Here is a 23,893-nt window from a genome sequence, read left to right on the forward strand (position 1 = left end):
CTTTTTTTCTGTGCTTAAATAAAAGTTGCTAACTCTGGAGCACCTGGGTGGCTCAGATGCTAAAGCATTTGCCTTTGGCTCAGGTCATGATCTCCAGGTCCCAGGATGAACCCCGAGTGGTAGGGGGAGTTTGGCGGTATGGGGGGGTAGTCCCTGCTCAGTGAGGAGTCTGCTTCTCCCTCTACCTCTCCCCTCTGCTTATGCTCTCTCTCTCAAGTGAATAAATAAAATCTTTAAAAAAAAAAAAAAAGTTGCTGACTCTATTTGTGTGATTTTATTTGCAAGTTCTTCTTATTGCTGTATAATTTCATTTTTAATCCCAATTTTGGAATTACTTTTTTTCTTTGGTTACTTTTCTCCTTCCATTCCAGGCAAAAGTTGATCTCTCTGGAGATTTCCTTAATTTACAAACTAAGTGGTTCTGTTATCATTGCATCACTGAAGATGTTGAGTCTGCCCAGGACATACTGACCTATAAGTAGTACGGACATACTTATCCAACAATCTTCCTGTGTTTCCCTTTTCTGCACATTCAGATGCCTACAAGATGATTCTCTGATGTTCTTGGACCTTCTCTCCAACTCTTCAGCTTCAACCTACTACTCTTCATTACCCTAATACAGTAGATTGCAAAGGGTGGTCCCCAGACCAGCAGCATAGGGTTCACCTGAATCTTTTTAGAAATGCAAATTCATTCGAGAACTCCACTCCTGTCCTGTACAATCAAACTCGAGGTGGAATCTAGCAACTGCATTTTAACCAGCCTCCAGGTGATTGTGATGCATGCTAATGTTTGGGGGTCACTGCCCTAAACCCTATTGCTGCTCCTGCTTCATTTCTTAGTTTCCTGAATGTGGTTTTCATTATAAACACAAGATATTTACCTATATTCTTTTTTTTTTATTATTTTATTTTTATTTTTTTAAAAGATTTTATTTATTTATTTGACAGAGAACACAAGTAGCAGAGAGGCAGGCAGAGAGAGAGAGAGAGAGAGAGAAGCAGGCTCTGCACTGAGCAGAGAGCCCGATGCGGGGCTCGATCCCAGGGTCCTGGGATCATGACCTGGGCCGAAGGCAGAGGCTTTAACCCGCTGAGCCACCCAGGCACCCCATAGATATTTACCTATATTCTTAATCACACTTGAGTTCTCTGCCCCATGGAGTCACAGTTTAAACCTTGGATGTCTAATTCAGCTCCAAGTGCACATCTTTGTCTTCAAAATCTTCTCAGAGGATGGTTAAAAATACCAGGAATTTCCATGTATGCTCTCGTTTTATGTTTGTAATCCTTTAGTCTTTGTATCACTATCCCCATGTGATACAGAAATAGTGATGAGGGAACAGAAGGCTGGCTGTGGACAAAGGAAAAGCTGACACCTGGCAAACTTCCCCCACCTCCACTCCTGGGTGGGACATATTTGACATTCTTTAGGAATCTCCCAACTATCTTATTGTTAATACCTTGCTTGAGGGAAAATCCTTGACAATGGCAAGGCCTCTGGTACCTTGTATCTTGTAGGTGCTCTTTAGCATATGAAAGTCCCATTGAAGCCTCCCTTTTTCCTTACCTCCCCTAACCCCATCATGCAGAACCTGCCAACCCTCACAACCCCCGGGCAGCAGCTCTTTCTGCCCAAGGGTCCTGTCCCTGTACTTTAATAAACACCATTTTGCACTAAAGATGTCTCAAGAATTCTTTCTTGGTCATTGGCTCTGGACTCCACCCCACTAAACCTCACCTATACTCTAAAATTTCAATAGCGGTTTAGCAAACTGAAGTATATTAGATGTAAGTAACACAGGCTCTATTCAAGCAGGGTTTCTTATTTCAAGCTAGAGCACATCCCACTACATTGCAGCAACCTATAATTTTGGCACTAAAACATATGTAAAATGCTAATTAAGTATAAATTTATAAGCCTTAAAGTTATTCCCAACCTATTCATGAATGGCTTTAAAAAGGGATGTATTTATCTTGCTCTATCAGATTACAACTACTTTCTGTATTTAAAAATGCAATTCTTGATATTTGCTGTCTGAATTAAACTGCTTGCTTTTACTCTTCTTCAGAAAAAGAGGATCAGCTGGGCGCTTGGGTACCCCACTCAGTGAGATGTCTACCTTCAGATGGGTCATGAACCCAGAATCCTGGTGTGGGGCTCTCTGCTCAAGCTGGGAGTCTGCTTGTCTCTATCCCTCCGCCACTCCCTGTGCACACCCCCACTCGTGCACACACCCATGCTCTTTCTCCCTCTCTCAAAATCTTTTAAAAAAAGGAACAGAATTAGCTAAAGTAGTTCAAATGTTTTAATATCCTGGAATTTGGCTGCTGAAATGACATAGAACTGTCAATATTACTGTGAAATGTAGAGAATGTGTATTTGTTGAGATTTGAGTTGATTGGGTGATTACTTATAACAGCACTTAATACTTAATTATCATCCTCTTCACCAAGTTCTAACTTCTCTTAGCACAGTAAAGAGTTGTGTTGAGATGGGTCTAGCATATGGTAAACTAGGTGCTGTTGAAGTCAGACTACTTCCTCCCTCTAGTGACCAGGAATGAGAATACCTTATCATTCACACGCATTTAGGAACTGTTTATCAATGTATATGTGGACTTCCTCCTGCAGTGTTTGCGAAATATGCCAGTTATTTTGTTTATTACAATGAATGTAGGTGTTACTGGTATACACTAGGGACATTAGGGAAGCTAGATATCCTGCAATGTGAGGGACAGTGCCCCCATATAAAGTAATTATCCAGTGCTAAACAATTAGATGAAATCTATTATTTAAGCCTAGAACCGAGCACCATTTACATATGAAAATATTTTGCATTGTTATTTTTTAATTATTATTTTTAAAGTAAATTCTACCCCCAATATGGGGCTTGAACTTAAGACCCTGATATCCAAGAATCACATGCTCCTGGCTACTATACGTAAGTGATGAGTCACTAGATTCTACTCCTGAAAGCAATATTGCACTGTATCTTAACTAACTAGATTTTTTTTAAAAAAGATTTTATTTATTTGTCAGAGAGCGAGAGAGCATGAGGGAGCACAAGTTGGGGGAGTAGCAGGCAGAGGGAAAGCAGGCTCCCTACTGAGCAAGGAGCAGAATGGATGGAGGATTTGATTCCAGGACCTTGAGATCATGACCTGAGCTGAAGGCAGATGCTTAAGTGACTGAGCCACCCTGGTGTCCCAACTAACTAGAATTTAAATAAAAACTTGAAACAAACGAAAAACTATCATATGCTCTACCAACTGAGACAGCCAGGCCCTCCCCTCCCCACATTGTTTTATTTATTTTTTTTCCAGGGGGTTCCCACCTGCCCCTCCCCACCAACACACACGAGGGACGCAGGGCACACACACATGCACGGCCTGCCGGGCCGCCAGGTAGCCCCCTCCTCACACTGTTTTAAACACTGTATTTTTTTTTAAAGCAACTTATTTCATCTACTCTAAACTCTACGGCCACCATACTGCTTGTAAGATACATCACTATTTAACACTAAGAATGAGAACCACTGCCAATCAAACGCCAATCAAACAAACCTTTCTAATACTTAACACTTTTTATTTTATCAACAATCAACTGAACAGGAACCTACAGGAGAAAATATTTGCAAACCATATATCTGAAGAGGTTAATCTCCAAAATATCTATGGAACTAGGGATTCTTAGGTATAGCCATCTAACTATTTCATCATGTCATTTAGTGCAGGCATGGCCTTCTTAAGGCACTGCCTTTCCCCACTTCTAGCTCTTTCTCTGTCCCCCAACCCCCAATTTGCAAGATATAAAAATGGAAACTGAGAAGTTCAAATGATCTGTTAAATATTTTATTCTCGATCCTCTGAAAAGAAGTCAAGCTGGGATGAAATGTGCGAAGGTTTTATTAGGGGAAATGACTGTATGAGCGAGTGAAATGGGGAGGGAGCTGGAAAAAAGATGGAAGAGGCATTTATTTGACCAGAAAGCAAATCGGACTCTGAGTGAAAAGGAGAGTAAGAGAAAGTTGGGTGCAAGTGTCCCAGTCTCCTGCGCCATCCAAGGAAGATTCAGCAAGGCCAACAAGGAGTCTTTGAGCAGCTGTCAGCTGAGTCCCACATCTTCTAGAAATGGTCTTGCCTTAGCTTCCTAGCCACACTCAGGCATTGGCTAGAGTTGCTCATTGGAGGTAGGGCCAGAATGCAAAGGGAGCTATAGATGTCTGGGGGCAGCATTCAGACTCCTGAACAATTAACTCTGCTTGTATTTGGAAGCCCAGGAGGTGCATTTTCATGGCCACCACATCAAACTTCACACTGAATTGGTACTGTGAGGACCTGTTTAATATTTTTATATTTTAGCCAGAGGCTTCCAGTGAGGTTAAACAATAACCTTGTTGTTTAACCCTTAAACTGTCCCTGCTCCCCTTCCCCTATGGGACTTACTTAAAAACAAGTCCCGGAAACCAGCCTCAGGTTGGGTCAAATACAAGGGTGGGTCAGGCCAGGTGGAGACATCTGAACAGTGGGGGGTTGCATACGGTCTCCCTAGCTACCAAGGAGTATGGGCCCCGCCCTTTGGGAGCCTTTTGAGCGCCAATCCTAACCAAGGTAATAGGCTGGGTCAAATGTCTACTATAGGGTAAATTGTAATTCAATTGGTCACCTAGCATCACTGTGCAGCTTTCTCTGTGTGTTACAATTTCATTGGCCTCCTGTGTGTGGCCAGGCCCAACCGCAGAGCCTTTACCCCTAAAAGCCAGTCCATAAAGGAGAGCGAGGTCGCCCTCTCTGTAAGAGGCACAGCCCTGGCTGGTCAGTTTGATTCTTGATGCTTGGCACGAAATAAAGCTTTGCTTTACCTTCCCTTTTATATCAGTCTCTCTCCTTTAATCAGGGACCCGTTATTGGGGCATAACAGGTACCAAAGCCAGACCTACCCTTGACTCTTGCCTACAAAAATTCAATTAGAGGGGCACCTGGGTGGCTCAGTGGGTTAAGCCTCTGCCTTCAGCTCAGGTCGTGATCCTGGGGTCCTGGGATCAAGCCCCGCTTCGGGCTCCCTGCTCAGGAGGGAGCCTGCTTCCCCCTTTCTCTCTGCCAGCCTCTCTGCCTTCTTGAGATCTCTCTCTCTGTCCAATAAATAAAATCTTAAAATAAAAAATTAAAAAAAAAAAGAAATTCAATTAGACTAGCAACTTCTTTGAATGTGAAGGAAGCTGTTCTTCAGCCACTGTTTTCCCAAAAAGCAGGACAGTTTTCTGTTGGGAACGGCAATTTTGCCTGGCCCTTGACACACAGGGTCTGTTTGCTAAAGATGCCTTTGTCTTGTCTGAGGAAGAGACACATTTCCATAGAATGCTTCTGTTGCTGCTCACCTTAATTCTGGGCTTTAGAGCCCTGGAGAGGGGACTCAGTCCTAGGGACACAACTCCTTCCATATGTTAAGGGTCATTTAAGAGAAATTGTTTGAAAAATCTTTTCACTGTTATGGTCCATGAAATGGACCATGTTTCATGGACCATGAAACTTTTAAAGAAAAGAAGGAAAAAAAGAAAGATGGAGATGGGGGTGAGGGAGAAGGAAAGCAACATCAGGAAAGCAACTTACAAAGAAGGTTCACCTACGTTACATTATGGACCCATTTCTGTGAGCAGTGAATAAAAACAGGGTGGGTGATCTTACTACCCCCCCCTTTTTTAAGTAGGCTATATACAACATAGGGCTCAAACTCACAACCCCAAGATCAAAAGTTGCATGCTCCACTGACTGAGCCAGCCAGGTGCCCTTTATGATTCCCATTTTATAAAATGTGGAAATTGAGATTAAAAAATTAAACCACTTGCCCAAATTTCCGTTGCTCATGAAGGCAGAGATGGAAATGCAGCCCATGTCTTTTGCCCTCCTTCAATAAGATGATCTACACAATACCAATAAAGAAATAATAAAGGAACAAAGAGAATGTTACATCTGATGGACTGAAAACTGTTGACTCACAGCATTGAATCCAGGATCATGAATTCCTGTATCTCATTTTAGTAACTGGGCACTTCTCCAATAATTGTTAGTATCTTTCTGGGTGGACAGAGGGGAATAGGATGATAATATTTAACATTAAATTGGGATAGTCATATGATAGTCATAAATAAGTCATATGGTCTTATTTCTAAGAAAGTGCTTTTGAATTTTATATGTTGTGCAGAATTGCTGACAATATAATGAATGTGCAGGTTCTTGAGTCAGATTATCTGGGTTCAGATTATGGCTCTATCGCTGTTGTGTGACAGTGGATAAACCACTCAGTTCTTTGGTTGAGGTCATAATATTGTTACCTCACAGGGCTGTTTTGAGGATTAAATAAGATAACACATTTAGAAGACAATAAGTGTAGTGAATATATATCCAGAAACCCTATCATTTTGAAAAAGACAAACTTGTTCAAGATTAACAACAGTGGGTATTTCCTAAATCTTCCAGTATTAGCTATACACTTTAGTAAAGTCATTCCTATTTGACTGTATTAATTTGTTTGAACTTTTGTTACAGTCCTAGTCTTGTGGCAAATGAAAATAACCTCTTAGATTTTCATGGCATTTCCTGCTAATATTTTTCCATATGGTCATATTACTGATACATCTTTTTCTCTGTAGTGAGGCTTATTGTCAGTTGCCAGCAGAACAGGCTTTGTTGTGTACCAAAAATCCTATATTCTAATATGCAAATAAAATGATTCATACCTATAATATATATCCACTGAACTCAAAATACTAGCATACTCATATTATTCACTTTGGTAAAACCTATAAAATTTTTCATTTAATCAAATAATGAAATTCATTACAATCTTCAATGAGATAGTCACTGGGCTATCCTGCAGTAGATGCCAAGGAAGAAGTCACTGTGCAGCCATCCTTGTCTAGCTGGGATGAGGAGACACATCTGCACAAAACCACCAAGAAGGTTAAAGATAAAAGATAAGTTCTAATTTGCATGGCGAAGTCATAAGAGTTACGGAAATTCAGAGGACTATAAGAATGGTAAGGTGAGGGGCACCTGGGTGGCTCAGTGGGTTAAAGCCTCTAACTTCGGGGCACCTGGGTGGCTCAGTGGGTTAAGCCTCTGCCTTCGGCTCAGGTCATGATCTCAGGGTCCTGGGATCGAGCCCCGCATGGGGCTCTCTGCTGGCAGGGAGCCTGCTTCCCCTTCTCTCTCTCTCTCTGCCTGACTCTCTCCCTACTTGTGATTTCTGTCTGTCAAATAAATTAATTTAAAAAAAAAATAAATAAAAAGCCTCTAACTTCAGCTCAGGTCATGGTCCCAGGGTCCTGGGATCGAGCCCCGCATCGGGCTCCCTGCTTAGCAGGGAGCCTGCTTCCTCCTTTCTCTCTCTCTCTGCCTGCCTCTGTGCCTACTTGTAATCTGTCAAACAAATAAATAAAATTAAAAAAAAAAAAGAATGGTAAGGTGATAAGGAAAGGTTATACATAGGAGATGAGAAGAGGCAGTTTGGCAATTAATATCTCACCATGAGTGAGTTAACTTCTCTGTGATTCCTGGGTCCTTGTTTATGAAATTAAATGAATTAAAATGCCTAGTGCAATCTACATGAGGTAGGATTGAATGGAGTTTCAAGAATGGGCAGGTTGTCATTAATGGAAAATGATTCCATTGACAGGAATAATCAAAGCTAGGCATGGGGATGTTTCAAGTAGTGGAGATAAAAGTCTATTAAAAAGTTTGATACATGCAATGAGAAAAAAGGTTCACAGGTAGTAGTAGTCTTTAGTAATTTTCTAATTTTCCATTGCAAATAGCAAATTCTTTCTTGTATGGCAAAGGAGCTTTCATTCAACATTTGCTGCTTCTCTGCTTCTTGGCTCAGGTTATAATCCTAGAGGATCAATCCTTCCACAGTACAAAAACTCCTTAAGAAAGGAAACAGAGTTGTGTCAAAGAATAACCCAAAGTCATAAAATCACTTAATTATAAAGTCACTTAATTATAATACATTGTTTACTTATTTAGAAAGAGGATAAATCAGTACACTGATTTCACCCCACAGAGACAAAATAGAATTTATTAAAAGAGGGAAAAAAGGGGAGAAAAGTAATTGTAGCCTGAGAAGAGTGAATCTTGTTTGCACAACTGTTGTGGGTTATCTGGTTGGGTGTATGAGTCAGTCTGGACAGTCTGTCCTTGAGTAGGCTGACTAGGGGGTACAAAAATATCTTAATTGTTTATAAATTTTCTAGTAAACTTTTGTGAGGTAAATGATGAAGCCGCATGAGAGGCTCTCTGTAATGTCAGCCAGTATCCTTCTATGAGCACCTCATTCTTAGTTGCACAGGGTCTGCACTACTTCCCTCAATATTACCTACCTTTTTTGCAAATCCGTTTCTCCTACATCCTTACTTTTCATTGGATCCTCTTCTGAGCCCTAATTTAAAAGTGATCATAAGCTGGGGTGCTCTGTAGTGTAGTTTCTATTAAAAAGAGTTATTTATAATCATAAACATTTTTTTCTAACATGAATTTAAAATGTTAAACAAAAATATGCAAAATTTAAGTTTTCTTTGTTTCTTGCATTCATCTAAGGATTAACAAAACAACACCTAGAACAGAGTTGACATCACTGTTAGATGAGTCGTATGAGCTGACTTGAAAAGACAAATTTTAAGTAAATATTTTAACATTAGCATTGAGTGTTACTTAAAATATGTTAATTTGGACAATTACTAGTTTCAGTGCCTGCAAACAGTTGATTATTACTTCTGTCCCGCAGTAAATTATCACAGGGGCAAATTTTGGCAACTATTTGCTGGCTCCATGCCTACAAGCATTATAAAGCAAGAACTCCTTCTATATAAGGATTATATAGGGTCAACGGGTCAACTCTAAATACAGAAAATACATTTGCTACTTATATTAGTTAAAAATGAAGAGGAAATATTGTCCAACATCTTTATAGGTGCTGGCCAACATACATAAACACATGAAATAATTCATTTTGTCTTATTAGGATGAAAAAAGTTTCAATTTCCACTGTTCCTAAGTTTTTTTTTCCCCCCTAAGTTTTTAGACCAACAGTTCTCTTAAAGATGAAACTCCGCTCATCTCATTTCTTTTTTTTAAAGAGTTTATTTATTTATTTGACAGAAAGAAAGATCGCAGGTGTGGGGGAGGCGTGGGGAGCAGGCTTCCTGCTGAGCAGAGAGCCCATTTCGGGGCTCCATCTAGGACCCTGAAATCATGACCTGAACCGAAGGTAGAGGCTTAACCCACTGAGCCACTGAGGTGCCTCTCATCTCGATTCTTCAGTAACAGTCATGAATATGTACATTAAGAAAGCAGGCATGTGAACTGCTGAATCCACCTTACTATCCACCAAAGGCCCTATGAGCTGACCCACTTGAACAATGACTTAACCTTTAAGTAAATATTTTAAGAGAAAATTAAGAGCGTAGGTGGCTTAGAATTTCATCCGGAGCCTTTGAAATGCACATTAACACAACTCTCACGTTTGGATTTGGTCTGCCCCCAGTCGTGCAAATCAAACCCTTTCCAAAAAGACGAAACACATCTCATCACACAGAGACAAAGGGATACCCTCGACTGAGATCGTCACAAGGCTCCGCGAATTCTCGCGCGAAGTGACGGCGCCGCTGCCGTGACGTCACCGGTTGTCATAGCAGCATCCGCCAGAGTCGAAGAGAGGGGTGGGTCCGGGCGGAGCGCGGCTTCTGCGGAGGACAAGGGACGCTCTCCTCCTGCAGGTCTGCCTTCTACCAAAATGAGCGGCCTGGACGAGGGCAGCGATCTTGCTGCCGCTCAAGACTGCGGCCAAACTACTGCCGAGCCTGCCCCGGGACATCCGGACCTCAACCAGTGCCAGGGCGAGGAAACCGAGGCGACGCCGGTGATGGCGGACACAGGTGAGGGCAGTTTGGAGACCGCCGCGGAGGGAGGCGCACCCCAGAACCCGGCTAGTTGTGCCCCGGTGCTCCGCGTTCGCATTTTTGGGAGTCGCGGCCGTGTAGCGACCAGATCGGGTCAGAGAGAGGTTCTGCTCCCCACGGAAGGCTCGGCAGCCGCCCCTGCCTCAGCCTCCGCCGCGGTGGCGACCGACAATAGCCAGGAAAATGGCTGTCAGCCTAGAGAGCCGCAGGGCCCTGCTGGGGAGAAAGCTCTAGAAGCCTGTGGCGCAGGGGGGCTGGGGTCTCAGATGATGCCTGGGGCGAAGGCCAAGGACATGACGACCAAAAAGTGCGCCGCTTCAGCGGCTGCGGGAAAGGAGGGGGGAGCAGAGGAGGTGGTGGAGGAAAAGAAGGCGATGCAGAAGGAGAAGAAGGTGGGAGGAGGACTGAAAGAGGAGGCCCGGGGCAAGGCCCCGAAGATCAGTAACTGCATGGATTCGCTGGAGGCCATCGATCAGGAGCTGTCCAACGTAAATGCCCAGGCCGACAGGGCCTTCCTTCAGCTGGAGCGCAAGTTTGGCCGCATGCGAAGGCTTCATATGCAGCGCAGAAGTTTCATTATCCAGAATATCCCAGGTTTCTGGGTCACGGCCTTTCGGAACCACCCCCAGCTGTCACCTATGATCAGTGGCCAAGATGAAGACATGATGAGGTACATGATCAATTTGGAGGTGGAGGAGCTCAAACACCCAAGAGCCGGCTGCAAATTCAAGTTCATCTTTCAGAGCAACCCCTACTTCCGAAACGAGGGGCTTGTCAAAGAATATGAGCGCCGATCCTCCGGAAGGGTGGTGTCTCTTTCCACTCCAATCCGCTGGCACAGGGGCCAAGACCCCCAGTCCCATATCCACAGGAACCGGGAAGGAAACACTATCCCCAGTTTCTTTAACTGGTTCTCAGACCACAGCCTCCTAGAATTCGACAGGATTGCCGAGATTATCAAAGCAGAACTGTGGCCCAATCCCCTACAGTACTACCTGATGGGTGAAGGGCCTCGCCGTGGAATCCGAGACCCAGCAAGGCAGCCAGTGGAGAGCCCCAGGTCCTTCAGGTTCCAGTCTGGCTAACTGATGACATTGTGAGAAGCTCCAGCACAAGTCTCCTGGCCACCTCCCTTTGAACCTATGCTTAGCCAACAGCATGCAGTCTGCTATGTGCTTTCTCTTCACACTGGACTATTTTATCCTTTGGTTCTTCTAAATCTCCAACAGTCAGTTGCAAGGTTGACTCTTACATGCTTGTGTTCTTCTTCCTCTGGACCTTTATGCTCTTCTGTATCCTGTTACATGTTCCAAGTGCATGGCCTTGTACTGCTTCTATGCCAAGCACATGATGCTGTAGATAGATAGGCACTGCCTTCCTTTGCATGCCTTGGGTCCTGTCTGTGACCATGGTCTTCTCCGAGTTTTTTAAGTGGTTATCTACCACAAAGAAGCTTGAAATACCTTTGCAGATAACTAGCTGGGCTTCATACTTTATGCTGACTGTCCTCCTGATACCCATGTACTGTATGTCAAGTTCTTTGAATTTCACTGCTGCAAGATGAAGCTGATCTAGATGATGCCAGCCGTCAACCCAAACTGGACATTCTGCCTACCACTGACTGGTTCCTAGCTGCCTTCCTGGCCTGTGCCGTCCACCCAGCTTGTTATGTGGCAGAATAAGGTGGCTGGTGGGTGGCTACTAGGCATGAATGAGGTAACAGATGAGAGGTGTTCAGTGTTAACTGCATTAGTCTTCTTTTGCCTTTGGGCACTCTGCTTTGTGAACAGGTACTGACAGGTGAGTATGAAGGTCTGTGCTGTGGCCCACCCAAACCTGCTCTTAGCCTTCTGGATGAGCTTTGCATAGGCACCATTGCCTGCTTCCTCAGCAACTGTCTGTGGATTTAAGCTCCCAGGCAGCACATAGGGAACATCCCCTCCAACCCCCTGCCCCATCAGATGGTACCTATAAACCCAATTGGCTGTTGGGCAGCTTGGGCAGGCATATGTGATGGTGCCCAAAGCAAGGCTGGTAATGGTTGCCTTCCAGCAGTTAGGCTTTCTGACCTGTAGCCAACCAACCACCCTGAATCTGGCCAACTTTGTTAGGCATCCTCCTGCTAACTCTTGCACTCCTTCTCAGAATGATAGCAGGAAAGTTGCTGGGGTGAGAGCACTGGGGGAGAGGTCATTCTGGTTTGTGGGGCCTGTTCTGTATCTACTATCTTCCTCTCCCCCCCCCCTTCCTTCTCCCTCCTTTCCTCCCCCTCTCTCCGAAACAGTTACAGATCAGAAACAAACAGACTGGCAAAAGCAGGCTTTTTGTTTTATTTGCTCTCAACTTGACTGTGTCCAGAGGGAGAAAGGCACTCACTGCACAGTCGACTCCAGATCTCTGTCTGTGCTCTTTTGCCTTCATGCCTCCCCCTACTTTGTTTTTAGTAGGGTCTGAAAGTTTCAAAGGGAGACCTGTGTAGGTTGTTGAGTTATGAGCAGTGTTCTTTTGGGCCAGCTTTGACAACCCCACCCGTTTCCCCTGTCCGTTTACCAACACCTGTGTGTTTCCTGAGTTTAGTTTGAGAGGCAGAGCGGAAAGACAGGGGGCCTCACAGTGATGGATTTAAGGCAGACCCGAGCAGGTTGTGGTGTAAAGCAACCAAAACTTAGTTTCACTCTACTTCTTTTCACTCTTTTTTTTCTTTTCACCTTTCTTTTCCAAACTTGGAAATTTGGGGGGGGGGGGGTGGCCTTGGATCACTTAGAAATAACCCCAGGGCAGCATTTTGAGAGTCACCTCTGTCCTCTACTTGATTGCTGCTCTGATGTCCCAGGGGCCTCCATCCTGGCCTTTCTGGTTCTCCTGCACTTCCGCATTTCTTTCCCTGCTTCTGTCCCCCCAAAACTAGGGAGCAGCTGCAATCTACATGTGGGAGATGCCAAGCTTCCCTCCTAGGGGTCTATGGGGATGTGTGGTGTCTGTCTGGATTTCCAGGACAGTTTCTAGTAGGGGGGACAGCAGTGCTGTCAGGGCTGTCTTTCTTGGGTGGTATGTAGTGCTAGTAATGACTCTCTGCCTTTCTCCTTTTTTTTGAAGGCCTTTCCCCTAAGCTCTGTGTGTTTGGGAGGCCAGGGCACAGCAAGTGGGGAGGGTACTGTAGGCGGAGGAACCTGAAACCTGTTCATTTCAGAAACAGAAATGAACCTGCTTGAAAAGGTACAGGAAAGATTGGAACCCTGCAGGGTTGGGGGTGGTAGGGAGAGGTCCCTGAAGCTTTTCCCAGGAAGGTGGGAGAATCAAAGTGGTTGATGTTTAAAGAGGATACTTGGAGTAGTTTTCCCTAATTCCCTTGAATTCACCAGTAGATTTTTGTACACAAAAATGCAAGGCTGAATGTTTTCTCTCTATTATTGTAGGATATTTTTCTGTGTGGAAATATTTTCTGTGTGGAAGATTAATGGTATGTGCTCCTTATTTCACTGTATTTGAGTAAAATCCTATTAATTCCTTTCTCTGTTTTTGCTTGCTGGCAAAATTGACATTTACAGGCCTGCTTTTTGCTTGTAATTGAGAATGTGTGCAAAAATATCAAAATTGTTCCTGTGCAGTATGAAACCTGTGAATAGTCATTAATATATCAGCTTGTTCTGGTCTGTCTTCATATATAGTTCTATTCTAAGAAATATAATTTGAATGTGATCTCTGAAATTTTGCAAATTGTTGCTGTCTTGTGAAAGTAATCTCAAGAAGAAAAACACAACTCTATTGTCTTGATATTTCTTGCCCTAATAGTAATGTTGTACTTGACATCTTACGTTCCTAACCAGTGTACGTACTTGTAGAATTGCTCTGTCAGACTAAATAAGGATCGTTAAGTACTTCAGTCTTCTTATATGTGCGCAAAGGAAAAATAAAGTCTGTCACTGCTGTGCTTCTTGTTTTCACCAAAAAATAAAAATAAAGTTCTGTGTTGTCTAGGCTAATAAAAGGTTGGGAAATCATTAAAGTTACCAAATTGTCACAGTAAGCATTGCCCTGAACTTCAAAAAAAAAAAAAAAAAAAGCCACCAAATTTCTAGGACTTTTTTCTTGAAAAATGGTAAATAAGAAGACTAACTAACTTTATGCTCATGAACAAAACTTTTCCTATTCAACTAGTGCAGTTCTTGAAGGCAACTGAAGCACCTTTTTTTTTTTTTTTTTTTTTTTATTTTAGTCTGTACTAAACAGTGTTGTTAGTAGAAAACATTTTTGGCTTTTTAAGTTTTTATTTTAATTCCAGTTAAATAACATACAGTGTTATATTAGCTTCAGGCCTACAATACAGTGATTTAACAATTTCATATAACACCCTGTACTCATCTTAGCAAGTGTACTCCTAATCCCCATCACCCATTTAACCCACACCCTCACCCTCGCCCCTCTGGTAGCCATCAGTTTGTTCTCTATAAATAAGAGTCTGTTTCTCCTTTTGTCTTTTTTCCCCCCTTTTCTTGTTTGTTTTTAAATTCATATGAATGAATGAAATAATGGTATTTGTCTTTCTCTAACTTCGCTTAGTGGAAAACGATTTTTTTTTTTAAATTTTATTTATTTGACAGAGAGAGATCACAAGCAGGCAGAGAGGCAGGCAGAGAGAGAGAAGGAAGCAGGCTCCCCGCCGAACAGAGAGCCCCATGCGGGACTCGATCCCAGGACCCTGAGATCATAACCTGAGCCGAAGGCAGAGGCTTTAACCCACTGAGCCACCCAGGCGCCCCATGGAAAACGATTTTTAATGCACCATTCTTGTTTACTACATTTAACTGATCTTATTTTTTTTTCAGTGAGCTTAAGATAGACTTTTGGAAGAAATTAATTACTGTACTCTGTAAGTGCTTAATTTCTTTTCTTACAACACTGTCTTGCTCTAAAAAGAAAGAATAACAAAAATTGTGATTGACATGTAGTGTCTAGAAACAAATGATCTCAGACATCTCAATCTAATTAGTAATGTTTTGCTACTCAGCAACTGTCACATGAAGGTTTTAGAGCTAAATACTTCTGCATTCTCTGGAGTTGAGGGGGCTGTGGATATTGCAAGACCTGTGGAAATGAATGGTATTTTTAGCCATCTAAACAAAAATTTTACATAAATGGCCTCAAATTATTATTAAAGGGACCCGCTGACTCTTGATGCAATTCATACTTGCAGGTTTTACTTAAGTATATATTTTTTCTAGACCTGGAGAACTTAAGTTTCAGAGAGCTAGGTTTTCTTTGCAAACTACACTCTGATCCAAACTCCATACTCTATTTTACCTTTTCAATTCACTGATCGGTTTTTTGCATTGTCAAGCACCTGTTTCAAGCATTCTCTCCTTTCTGGACATGGTCAGAAAAGTGTCATTTTTGTTGCCCTTGGTTTATCATCAGCTGTAACCAATGGTATTCATTTTTCTAATAGGTTGGTGCCAGTCATTTGTTAGATTTCTGTTCTGTTAAGTTAGACTCAATTAGACATTATGTAGTTTTCACTTACCAATTAATTGGTTTACTCCCATATCCCTGCCCCATTTCTTTTCCTTGGCTTTTTTTCTTTTTCAATTCTAGACCCAAATTATTCCTTATGCAGACCTCCAAATAAGTTAAGTGAGGTTCTCTCCTCTGTTCACCAAGTATCATTTGGTCTGCTCAGACCATATTGCTGTTAGTAGGGTCATCCTTCATAATTTCCGTGGACCCCACATAACAGAATCTCCAGGAGCATTCTTTTCCATTTCTGGATATTCAGCTAAGACTTGACAATGACAAAAGGCTTCTCTAGCTTTCCATACTCAGGGTCCCATCTCCCACTATTGCTGTTGCTGTTTCTGCTTCTCCTTTATGTCTAGTTGAGTCGTTTCTGTAATCAGTGTTTATCATAGAAACAAAAATTACCTGTATTGTTATTGAATCCCCTGCTCCACAGACTCACAGTTGAGCCTTGGATATCTGATTTGTGTCAAAGATACTGTCTCTAGTTTGACAGTCTCAGGAAATCCCGGTATGTCCGGCACATCCATTTGTGTTCTGTTACTTTCATAGTTCTGACACAGATCTTACTATCTCCATTTAAATATTTGAGAAAACAGGCTCAGAAAGTTGAAGTAAATGTGCCTAAGATGCAAGTCACTGAAATGTATATTTTTTTATTTCAAGCCTAGGGTATCTTCCACTGTTACAAATATCTGTACTATATTTGGCATAAAACAAAACTCATTTATGTGAATAATCAGGACTCAGTTGAAGTTATTCTTCATTCATTCATGATTGGTTCTTTTTTCTTTTTTTTTTTTTTTAGGATTTTATTTATCTGTCAGAAAGAAAGAGAGCACAAGCAGGGAGAGTGGCAGGCAAAAGGAGCCCGATGTGGGACTTGATCCCAGGATCCTGGGATCATGACCTGAGCTGAAGGCAGACACTTAACGACTGAGCCACCAGGCATCCATGATTGGTCTTTGAAAGGTTACTTTTTATCACTTAATACACGGTTCCATACAGTCACAGATTAAAACACTACGGAAATTTACAAATGCAATCTTTTTTTTTTTCTTAAATATTTTATTTATTTATTTGACAGAGAGATCACAAGTAGGCAGAGAGGCAGGCAGAGAGAGATGGGGAAGCAGGCTCCCTGCTGAGCAGAGAGCCAGATGTGGGCCTCGATCCCAGGATCATGACCTGAGCCAAAGGCAGAGGCTCTAACCCATTGAGCCACCCAGGCGCCCTACAAATGCAATTTGATAATTGCCACAAAAATGAATGAAATTAGCAGTTTGTGGACTTCATCAAAGGGAGTAAATGTACAAAAAGGACTTTAAATATTTATGAAATTTAGTTGCTAGGAACTGTGAAATGTTGACATTTGTATTAAATTTAGAGAATTTGAGTATTTTCTAATTGATTCAACATAGTGATTGCTTTTAATAGGTTCTAGTAATTTATTTTAATTAATTTTTTAAAGTTTTTTTTTTTTTTTTTTAATTTTAAGTACACGCTACCCCCCAAGGTGAGTCTAAACTCACATCCAAGATCAAGAGTCTCATGCTCTACCAACTGTGAGCCAGCCAGGTGCCCCATCCTTCTCATTATTAAACTATATTAAGTTTTAATCTTTACCAAGAAAGTGCCAATGCCAAATCACCAATAAAGTAAAATAAGGGTTTTTTTTTTTTTCTTCTTCTTCTTTTAAAGACTGAGAAACAGGTGCATGGTATGGAAAACTGTCAAGCAGTCTATGTAATATTGTAGTAGTTTTTCTAATTAATGACCTGACCCAACTTCTCTCAGTAGGCCCAGATATCCCATCTCCCATTAAGTTTACTTGGATCAGTCTTCATTATTCCTTTTCCATTTTGGTTTTCTCAGCACCAGAGGGGAAATTTGCTAAGTATGCAAGCTGAACATTTGAACCTGAATATGAAGAAAGAATAGACCTGCTTACTGATGACTTTAGTATATGTGGCTTCTAAGAAGAGTAGACTTCATTATACATTTTAGGACTCCGTGATTCTTGGTTTTCTATTTTACTCTCCCAGGTAAGTTCTAGGTCATAGATCTTTGCTTTATTATTTTTTTACTAAATTGTTACTTTAGGACAGAGCCTGTGTCTTTATTTGAAATCCCTTACATGTCCTGCTGTGGTGTGACTGTTAAATTTGAAGTGTGGTTTTAGACTGATAATTTGCCCCAATCTTACAATGTTGGAAGACTTTAAGGTGTCAATCAACTAAGGGCATGAGTTCTGGGGTGAAACTTGGGCTCATGTACAGACTCTGATCCTTAGTAACAGTACAGTTTTGAGTAATTATGTTATTTAACCTCTGTGAATTTCAGTGTCCTTCTCTGTAAAATTTTAGTTATTATGCACACCTTATAGGCATGCTGTAGGGGATAAATAGGGTACATGAAGTAGCCTGGTGAAGAGTTAGCACTCTTTGCCATTATTTTTTTACCATTATTTCTGAGGATGATTCTAGAGACCAACAAGAGACACCTTTTTGAATTCACCCAATGTGGACTGGACCATGCCCAAGGATTTTCATGGGCAGCACACTGGGTGAGTTAACTCTTGAGTATATCCCTGTCTTATAGTACTCTGGAAGTCAACTCTTACAATAACCTTCTTCTCAACACCCTGAGAAGAGGTAAGGGTATGTTACTGTAACATATTTAAGAAAAAGCTATCCATATGACTCTAATATAGTCAAGGTTATGAGAGTTTGACATTCTATTTTATGCTGGTTTGTTATATATAATAATCGAATAGATTTGACTTTCATTCACACCAATTCAATTAAAGTGTGGGTATACATATATAAGTGTGTACATATACGTGTGTGTGTGTATTTTTTTTCTTTTTTTGCTTTAAATATATTTAAAGTTGTTGGATATGAAAATTGGTGGGGGTAACACCTGATTTCAGGTTAAAAAACTCAGAAGTACAGTTGACTCTTGAACAATGTGGGAATTAGGGCCCCCTCTCCCTTGCATAGTAAAAAATCTGTGTAATGTTTGACTACCCTGCCAAACTTGACTACTAATACCCTACTGTTAACTGATAACATTAACACATACTTTGTATATGTATTATATGCTACATTTTTATAATAAAGTAAGCTAGAAAAAAGCGTTAAAATCATAAGGAAAATACATTTACAGTACTGTATAAAGAAACATTTGCATATAAGTAGACCTGTGCAGTTCAGACCCATGAATTTCAAGAATCCCCTTTAGTTGATTTTAGATTGCAATTAATTCATGGTTTAACTGAATTTTCTGCTGCCTCAATATTCCAAAAACCAAATTCTGACAAACTTTTACCACTGTGACATTCAGATCTCTCCTCTGCTGATGAGATCAAAAGTGGCCAGCAAAGGAAATCTAAAATCTCTTGTATCTATTTTTAGTCATCTTTCAGATGGTGAATGTTTGCTGCATGCTAATATTAAACTTAAATCCTCTGTCCACTTACACAATTTTCCAGCTTTCTTTCTTCATTTAACTTTATTAAAGAATATACAGCTTTTCTTCTCTTTGTAATTTTTATAGTTCCATTTAAAAATTATTTTTACTTTTCATACACAATTAGAAACACTGGCACTTTTTAGAAAAAATGAAATAAAAAAATTTAAAAGGTCTAATTATAGTTCAACAGAAAAACAGCATTCATTAGAAGAACTGAGTCTGCTGGAATGATGGTAGGAAACTTGGAAATAAACTTTCACCTTGTCTTTTGACAAGATGAAAAAAACAGGTCTGATTGGGTAGTTGGTTACTTGTGACCCCTTTCCTAACTAGAGGTAAAAGTAGGATGAGAACTTTGAACTTGAGCCCATTTTTTTCACTCCTTAGTGACAAAAATGTGTAATTAACATATTTTGGGGTTCTCATTTTTCATATTAATAATAGCAGTTTATAAGCATTTAAAGATACATTCTTCTTTCCCATTGACAAAATAAATTCACATAAGAAAAAATAGCTTTATTTTTAGAGAAATTAAATATCTATTTGCATACATGAGACAGTATCTTTCATTTAGCCCTAAGCTGATTGTGTGTTTGTTACCATATTCCAATAAGATTTTGGAAATCAATTTCAAATACATTACCATATACTTATTAGTAGATATCAAACAGAGCTACTGACATTAAGGGAAAAATTTCAGTAACTGTTTACCCACCCTGAGATACTCATTCCCATAATACATTTGGGATTATTTGAGCATTTAAAAATTTAATGAAATATTTATCTTTTCATTACATGCATCAATATGTTAAGTTCTCTGCTACAATCCAGGTAAAATAATGATAGCGACCATTGTGTTTTCTGACATGGAGAGAGTGAAATTATAACATAAAACAGTAGCCAGGAATTTATTGTAAACTTCTGGCTCCAGACATCTTGCTACAAGTAGCTACTATTAGAGGACTATACAAAGCTCATGGAACACAGTAATCCTGGGTTGTAGTATAACTATAAAACCTCTTAAAGGGTTTTTCTCAATCTTTTTTTCATTACTATCTCCCCTCCCCCTCCAGAAAAATTAAATTCAACCAAATTAAATTTAATTAATAAATTTAACTTTAAATTCTATTTCTCCCTAACGAGAGAAATTAATGCTGAAGAATAAGATTTACTGGGTAGGGTTGAGTTTTGGAGGAGCACAATTCACTGCATTATCTAATTTTTTTTCACCCCAAGAACCAATTTTTGTCCCATTGAGAATATATACGTTAAGAGTGAATGAAAACTAATTATATAGCCTTTAACATTATTGGGGGGGGAACCCTTATAAGTAATATTAGAGGTTGAAAGAGTTGTTTCTCATCTCATTTCTGACCCATACTGCCTGTGTGGTCTCACAAGAAATCTTTAGCTCCTTGTTTTGGAAAATGTAAGAATAGCATAAAACCTGATAGATAGCTTGGATAGTTTGTTCTCACTAGACTCAGTGTTTTTGGTTATAAATGGAAGAAACAGATATAGATCAGTTATTCCCAATTCTGGCTACATTTTTCTTGGGGCAGGTAAAGATGTCAATGCTCATCTATATTTCCAGACCAGTTAAACCAATATTAAAACACAGGTTGCTGGGTAGCATTACCTGGGCTTCTGATTCTGCAGGCCTTGTGTGGGGCATGCAAATTTGTATTTCTATCAGATTCTCAGGTGATGCTGTGCTAGTGGTTTGGGGACAACACTTTGAGAGCCACTGGTCTAGGCATGTGTGTCAATATGTATGTGTTTGTCTGTGTGAATATGTGTATATATTACACAGATGAGTCCTAATCCCTAGGTGAATCCTAATCTCAGAACTATCCATATAGAAAATATTAAGGTTCTTTTCAGTTATAAGATACTGTGATTTTAATCTAATGAGAATTGTTGTGCATCAAGATGGTCTATACAGAAAGGAGACCTGTGGAAAAACATCAATTTCTTGGTCAGTTATCATTAAGAATTTGTTCCTATAAAGCATTTTACAGTGTTTTTGAAAGGTAATATTTTTACAGTACACTTGTTGCATATATGGTTCTTCCTTTTTCAGTTAAGACAGTTTATTTGGTTGTCAGTGTCTCATTATTTGATAAGATCAGTGGAGGGTTTGGATAATAGCCAGCTGTTTTTGAACTGCTGGAAGAGAATCTTGAAAATCTGTAGTCCAGGGGTAATTCTGGGGGAAAAAAAAAATTATTACTTGGCAGATCTAAAAAGGCCATTCATAACTATAAACAAATCAAAATTTGAGTCATTGGTAATTTTGTGATTTTTAATATTTTAATATTTCTTTTGTCACCTGGATAGGTTGCACCTAACATGAAGAGTATAGATGTTTTTCTCTATAAAATTTACAATAATATTTAAGTCGATACATTTAGAAGTTTTATAAATCATCTTCAGAGATCTAACTAGTGAGTTTAATTTTAACATTCTCTGTACAGAAGTTAACATATAAAATAGGCATGCTCACCTAATTTTTTTTTTAAATTTAAAAGTCTCTCAGGCTCTACTCAGAGCATCATGTAACTGATAAATGAGAACGAATAATCTTCTTGGCCCTTAGTAATAAGAGTAATAAGTAATAGTAATAAGAGAGCTACTAAGAATAATTTTTGAATGCTTAGATAAATAAGAATTTTAATATACACAGTATGGCAGCTTTCTCCATATAATCACCCCCCTCCTCTCTCACACACACACACACACGCACACACACGCACGTGTGCGCGCACACACGTGTGTGTGTGTACATAGCCGCAAGGGAAACTGGGAGAGAGAACATAAAATGCATACTTTATTAATGGTGAGGCACTGTGACATCTTTAAGTTTCTCAAAAGCTAGCCTTCAGATATCATCTTCCCAAGTGACTTCCAAGGCCACATTACCAGAAATATTATAAGTAAAACACTATGATACATGCCATGTTATGATACTCAGTCCACATGAAGATACTGGGCAATAATCCTTATTTCAAAAATCTCACAAGTAAAACATCATTTGGAAGTACTGAGTACTTTGAAAATGACACTAGTATAAAAATTATACTTTATATTAAATGCCAGTAAGAATCATCAATCCCAAGTAGTAGAAGAAAACACCAGTGTAGAAACTGGGAAGCAGGATACTGCCTTTCTGATGCCTGAGAAGCCTAAGATGATGTAAACAGAAAAACTTCCAATATTAGTGAATTTCATCGGTCTTGACTGCTCACTTAGCTGTGGTATATTTTGAGCCAAACATTAAAAAGGCATTGGAAAGTAAATTGTTAACAATGAGTTTCTAAAATCATGTATCTGAGGTCTTGGATTTCTGATATGCCACTAAAATGATACAGGCTCACTTCAAACAGTCATCATCTTCTCGGTCTTTCCTATACATTTGCTAAAGTAGATGTCTAGGTCTCTGTGTAGCTATTACTATAAGGTTAAAAATGGTTACATTATCATAGTGCTTACAAACTAGTCATTATAATGTCTATAGCTTGCAAGTGCAAACTTATAAAATCTATAAAGATGAATTTTTGTATTTATAGGTCAATGAAATAACCAAATCTAATACGATATTCATTAAGAAAGAAACATTTCCTGAATACAAAAAGGTTTTAAGAGAGTATTTGTTTTTCACCTCCTATGTCATTTAAAGCAAACATTTTCTCTTTCAGGTAGCAGAAAAGATCCATTAAGAAATCTGGCATTGTATAACCAGGTGAGATCAGATGACTCTTCTATTAAAACAAGGATCTCCAGACTGGGGATTCAACAAGAGGGAAAGAATGGCATCTCTGTTACAAGAAAGTCATTTCTGGTGCTCTTTGGAAGAAAAGAGAAAAGCAGATAAAAACGGAATTCTTATTTACCACAACAATATTCTATTAAACTCCGTGTATTAAATAAACTATCGTATCAACCATATTGCCTAGCAATTAAATGAAGTGAGCCAAAATGAACAAATATCTTTGAACATTAAGTTCAATGTAAAATAGAACAGAAACAGAACAACTTTTGGATCTTTTTTTAAGAGGTATTAGCAGGATAACATATATGTAAAGATTCTATCCTCAATAAGCCTGAAGCCATAGCCGTCAGTATTTTTCTCCCAGCCATTTTTCTTGCTTGAGAGATATGGTAGATTATATAGTAATATCCGACTTTACTGAATATGCTACTGAACTAGTCAATTTCAAGTTTTCTGTGAGATAAAACTTCTATATGAGAATGTGAACATAGCAGAGTGCTAAGTTAGAGACTAACACTTTGCTTTTTGAGGAAGTATCCTGGACATCAAAACAACTGAGTATGACCTATTAATTCCTCCTTTCCCCACAAAAAATTGGTACATGTTTAGCTTTGTTTGACGACTGTTAAGTCCTTCTTAATATCTTCTCCTGAGAAAAGGTAGAAGACAAAAGCCTAGCACCAAGTTCTTTTCCAGGAGGAAGAAAGCTTTTGGGAGATGAAAATGGGAGATGCACTGATGTTAGTACTGCTTCTTTAAGGAGAGGTGATTCCCCCCAGAAGATGGCGAGGGGGTTATTTTCTCATTCTTTGGAGAAATATTTAAATCCTAGAATAATGAAGGTTCACTTTACTTCGACTTTCTTACTATTTCATAACCATGTCCCTTTGACCCGGTTTTTATGCACGTACTACTACAATAATTCATCGGCTTCTACTAACACATTACTTTATTCTCTCACTATAAAATCGAATCACTTTGAAATAAAGGAAGAGTGAAATAGAAAAACTGAAAATCATTGTTTAATTCTGGGCTAGCCCCTTCCTTCAAGTTACACATTCTGTTTATTTTACAGGAAAATTGTAAAAGGAATAAGTATGTTTAGGTTATCTTTCTTTAATTTCATGTGTATAAGCATGGAACAAAATGAAAATTAAACTATCCTTTTGAAACTA

At 39.8% G+C, this 23,893-nt stretch overlaps 2 protein-coding genes across 2 annotated transcripts in view; one reads left to right on the top strand and one right to left on the bottom strand.

Annotated features, from left to right (window-relative positions):
- The first annotated feature begins 9,682 nt into the window (after window positions 1-9,682).
- TSPYL4 (TSPY like 4) lies at window positions 9,683-22,892 on the top strand. Its single transcript, XM_032338779.1, has 3 exons — window positions 9,683-11,758; window positions 17,348-17,517; window positions 22,645-22,892. The coding sequence occupies exon 1, from the start codon at window positions 9,793-9,795 to the stop codon at window positions 11,041-11,043; it is 1,251 nt and encodes a 416-aa protein (XP_032194670.1). The 5' UTR covers window positions 9,683-9,792; the 3' UTR covers window positions 11,044-11,758; window positions 17,348-17,517; window positions 22,645-22,892.
- NT5DC1 (5'-nucleotidase domain containing 1) overlaps window positions 18,337-23,893 on the bottom strand; it is a 140,368-nt gene continuing 134,811 nt past the window's right edge. Inside the window, exon 12 of the mRNA XM_032338777.1 lies at window positions 18,337-21,155. Coding sequence (XP_032194668.1) covers window positions 21,040-21,155 — 116 coding nt within the window. The 3' untranslated portion in view covers window positions 18,337-21,039. The remainder of the gene's footprint in view (window positions 21,156-23,893) is intronic.

The sequence above is a fragment of the Mustela erminea genome, chromosome 4 (assembly GCF_009829155.1).
Source record: "Mustela erminea isolate mMusErm1 chromosome 4, mMusErm1.Pri, whole genome shotgun sequence".
NCBI lineage: Eukaryota > Metazoa > Chordata > Mammalia > Carnivora > Mustelidae > Mustela > Mustela erminea.

Excerpts from the sequence above, each read along its gene's own strand:
- TSPYL4 (XM_032338779.1), top strand. The coding sequence starts at position 9,793 with ATGAGCGGCCTGGACGAGGGCAGCGATCTTGCTGCCGCTCAAGACTGC.